The sequence below is a fragment of the Trachymyrmex cornetzi genome, unplaced genomic scaffold (genome assembly GCF_001594075.2).
Source record: "Trachymyrmex cornetzi isolate Tcor2-1 unplaced genomic scaffold, Tcor1.1 scaffold333, whole genome shotgun sequence".
In the NCBI taxonomy this organism is placed as follows: domain Eukaryota; kingdom Metazoa; phylum Arthropoda; class Insecta; order Hymenoptera; family Formicidae; genus Trachymyrmex; species Trachymyrmex cornetzi.
In genome coordinates this window covers 28,903-33,557 of record NW_017298036.1, presented here as the reverse complement: position 1 = coordinate 33,557, position 4,655 = coordinate 28,903, and the positions used below count along the sequence as shown (strand labels likewise).

General features: G+C 35.0%; 1 protein-coding gene across 2 annotated transcripts in view; it reads right to left on the bottom strand.

Annotated features, from left to right (window-relative positions):
• Nucleotides 1-2,992, bottom strand: part of msn (serine/threonine-protein kinase msn) — a 106,545-nt gene extending 103,553 nt beyond the window's left edge. For both annotated transcript variants that reach the window (XM_018510285.1, XM_018510286.1), the window contains exon 1: nucleotides 2,942-2,992. In XM_018510285.1, coding sequence (XP_018365787.1) covers nucleotides 2,942-2,956 — 15 coding nt within the window. In that variant the 5' untranslated portion in view covers nucleotides 2,957-2,992. The remainder of the gene's footprint in view (nucleotides 1-2,941) is intronic.
• Between the last annotated feature and the right edge of the window lie 1,663 nt (nucleotides 2,993-4,655).

The window sequence follows — 4,655 nt, the reverse complement described above, 5'->3', positions numbered from 1 at the left end:
ATAAAACTTGATATTACAAGGAATAATATGAAATTTTCCTGAATATGCCTTCCGGTATTTATATTTAAGAAATCATTTAACAAAGTAGCTCGGCTATTTTTTCGACCGGCGGCAGTAGCGAAGGCGAGAGGTATTGACGACTTGGCAACGTTGCGTCGTATTACTAATAAAGCGTCCGCTTTTATTCCGTGGATTCGACATTATTTAGTGTCCATAACCTTATTAACACAACACAAAGACGCGAAGCGAAAAAGCAGCGTTGCCGCATCGCACGGAGTGACGCAGTAGGATCATTTTTACACTTCTGCGCACACGGTGGTACTCAACTAATATTTTTTGTGTGTAGGGGCGATTGCGTGGACGCGAGTGAACTTTAGGTTGCACAACTGCAGTCGGAGAACGTCCTTAAAAAACTATAATATAAATCAAGGGCTAATAAGAGTCATCACAATTAATATATATGCAAACACAGTAATTGACAATTAAAATTAATAAATATACAAAAGTGTTCGTTAAAGATTACATTACATGTTTCGGCTATCAATTTGAGCCATCTTTAGATTACTTATCTATCATACTATTACCTCTTGTAATTTGTATATTTATTAATTTTAATTGTCAATTATTGTGTTTGCATATATATTAATTGTGGTGACTCTTATTAGCTCTTGACTTATATTATAGTTTTTTGATTTTGTAAGAATCCTTTGTTATTTATATTAATTCGCGATTACTAGAGTAGTTTTAATTGCGTTTATTTAGTCCGGAAAAACAATTCGGCGCGCAGTTTGTGTGTGTGAAAAAGACTACAATATGGTATACATATATGCAAGTACATATATAGAGTATATTAAAAATTCAAGATTGAATTATTTAAAGCAATGAAGATCCAGCTTTGACCGTAATAGGCATTTTAAATTTCTAGTATTGATAGTGAATTATATATTTTCAACATTGGCAGTGCCTATTAGAACACAGTATAAAATATTAAGTACAAAATACTTTTTAAGAAATTAAAAATAAATTATAAAATAAGAAAATAACAGAGAACTGAAATAACGGTAAAAGTAACGGCTAAATGCGTTACCGTTACTGTAAAAATGTAACGACGTTACCGTTACCGTTACACACAGAAAAAAGTAACGATCGTTACTGAAAAAATTAATGAAAACGGTAACGGCGTTACAAGTAACGCGTTACTTCCCAACCCTGCATAAACCTCACGGAACTATCGGAAATCGATCAGTGTCTCATCTCCGTTCCTATAAAGGTAATCTTTTTTTGGGGGAAAAAAAATCATTAAAAATTGAAAATAACGTTATTTACCGCCAGAACTCTTTCTAGAACTCATCTAGAACTATGTATCTTTTAAAATCCTACAAGGATCTGCAGTCAAAGCTTATGTAGGACAAAATGAGACGCGAACCTGGCGTCTTGATTTGTTTTCTCGCTTTTTTTCGCTTTAAGGGCAGAATTATTAGTTTAATGGATCTAGAACTATAAAACATTAAAAATAAAGCCAGAACTTTCAATAATTAATAAGTTTCTACACAATGATACGCCAGCTTTACACACGCGCGCTCGCATAAAATGTATGTCATTTCACGTATCATTTTTAAATTTAAAGAAATTAATTAATTATACGCTATTTTAATATAAATTCTATGTAAAATTCTGCAAATAGGTCATCAGAAAATTGTGTCTCTAATTAATCTTTCTACAAGTAATATTAGTAACGAAAGCTATAAAAGGTATAATAAAAGGCATAATTTAAAAATACATATACTCAAACTGCGTACACAGTAATCGTGCGAAAATAAACTTTATAAATACAATGATGACCAGGGCAAACACATTAGACATTTTACCAAAAATAAAATTCTTTTGTTTAAAAAAGTAGTCTAGTGTACATTAAGTAGATAAGTAGAATCGAAACTTTACTCGCGCGTTACATGAGAGAAAAGAAAAAAAGGCACTAACAAGAAAAGGTATAAAAAGAGGGGAGAAAAGGACACAGAAAAAATAGAATGAAAAAGAGAAATTTGTGCAATCATAATCGTAACGGTGAATTCCCATCTTGCTTTAATCGATTTATGTGACAAGAAACACTTAAAAGTGTAGCGTAATGGTAATATTAATGCTATATCCTTACTTTAGATATAAATAGAGAAACAAGTGTGAAGCAAATCCATTTACTGGGAATATTCCATTAGATAAGTATCACCACGAGATAATTCATATCTGTGTAACTGTAAAATCACTTTTTTATAAGCTAAATATAAAAGAAAAGCGCACACGTGCTAACAATTTATTCCGAGTAATCATCGTCTAATAATACAAAATATAAAATTCACTGTTGTTAGGATTAGAATCCAACAATCAGAAAGTACATAGTCAAATAATTGAAAATCAAATTAAACTTTCGTAATCATTCAACAAATTTGAAAGAACGTGTTCGTTATAAAACCATACATTTCTTTCCATTTCGTGATATTATCTACTCATTTTAGATTATGGAAACCATCAAGTATCAAATTGTATCGCTCGCAGATTCGTAGAAACAATCTTTATCTTTCGCCGATGTTGATGATACGCGGTAAAGAATATAGAATAGCTTCGTATGTTGCATTCATGTCTCTTTAGATGATAAAAACTTATCTATTTGCGGTCACGGATAGACATTAAAGCTATTTTTTTCATATTTTAAAGGAAGTTAATCTTTTCCCAATGGCTGCAAACATCGCCGTACTCAAAGCCAACCCGTACAAATATGATGCATCATATCTCATTATCTCACGAAACCTTTCGCGCTTCCGAGATGATTGCGACTATGATTCGTGCCACGGTAGTGAAGTGAAGCCAACAATCCCCGTATCGTTGAACTTTCCAAGCAAAAGGATAATTAAAATAAGCCATAATATCGCTGCAATTGAATACTTGCCTCCGTGACATCCATGACCTTGATAGCCGCCAGCTGACCGGTTTTGGTGTGCCGACCCTGTGAAACAGAAAAACGCATTGTTATTATATCGTCCCGTTAAACGCATAAAATAAAATAAACATCGAGATAATGATGGAATGACGTCATCATCGCACGTGTGCCAAAATGTATCTCCTAATGTAAGTTCCACCGGAACTATTGATAATAATGGCGGTAAAAAAAGCCAACCGATCTCTTCGTAAAGGATTTGAGAAAAATATCAGCTTCAATCGACAGCTTGGGTTCGAATTATATTGTTACACCCAAAAAAAAATAATTTTAATATTAGCAGAAACCGCTAAATTTTAGAGGATTTTATTCTTATATACGGCCTCAAGAGGAATCTTCTAAAATCAAGAGGAAAATATGCTAAGCACAATATTCTTACAGTTAGCGTACTTTCGTTTTACATCTGCAGTAAAAATCTTGCTGTTCCTAATATAATTTACACGTAAGAGGGCACTCCGCTTTCAGTAAATATATTCCTCTTCATATAATAGGAAAACTGTTAGAATAATTTCCAATACATTTTTGATGAATAGTCTAGTGCATTGGAAGAGGAATACTCTTTCTGTAAAAGTTTCTGCTTAGAATATGAGGTTACCGGAAATTTCACTTTACAATTAGATTATCTTTTTTTGAGTGTACGTCCGAGCGTCAAAGTCACGGAGATGCCCTCGCGACCGCGTTCACACACTCCCGGCTCGTAAAAATGAACAACACGAGTATGTAGAAAAGAACGAGAAGAGTTTGTTACACAATGAACATACAATACACACACACGTCAAGCTCAGAGCACACGATTGAGAAGATTAGCGGATCGAGAGACACGTCCGAGCGCAACGACGACTTACGTCCAAATCTGCCAATCTTGTTTAGAAACAGAGGTACGTGTCGCTGGGCAACACGACCTTCAGTATTTCACGAGTGGCGTTCTACGGTGTCGGCACGGCACGAGCGTAACAATATAATAAGCGTTCTTTTTACCTCTACGTATCCTACGAACGGAGATATCGTGATGCAAAATCCATAATGTCAAAATTATGTATAAGATACGTTATCGCCTCAAAAAGTCAGCTCCTTTTCATATTTCCAACAGTAGATAGCACTCGTTTATTTCTGTCATTTATCGACTTATTTTTTGGAGACACTGGTAGTGTCTCGACGTTCAGCTACGCGCAGCGACACTGCCGTGCCTTCTTTATGCGAACCAGAGAGTTGCGTCAGCTCGAGATTACCGGAAAGTCAATAAGGGCTGAAGCGATCAACTTCTAAGTGTGCTCAATCGATTGCAACCGCTCGAAATATATGATCAAAGTATTTTTATTTTTTCCCTATGTACTCTACAAGCAGAGATACCGCAACACAAAGTTCCGAACTGCCATTTTTCAGATCCAAGAATTCGTCGTCATTATCAATGTCGACGGCATTCTTAGAACATATATAAATGGAAGGGGAATAGAGCGCTGAACATGCAGCCAACATTTGTGCGAAAGAGAAAGATAGTAAGGGATAAATGTTCGCAATGCGCATGCGCAGCACCGTCATCTGTACGAATTGTGCAGTTGGTTAGTGTTTCTTACACATTCGTAAACAGATGTGTAAAATGTGATGCTGCGCATGCGCATTGATAACCAGGGTTGTTATGTTTTAAACAAAACGTTTAAAACGGCTT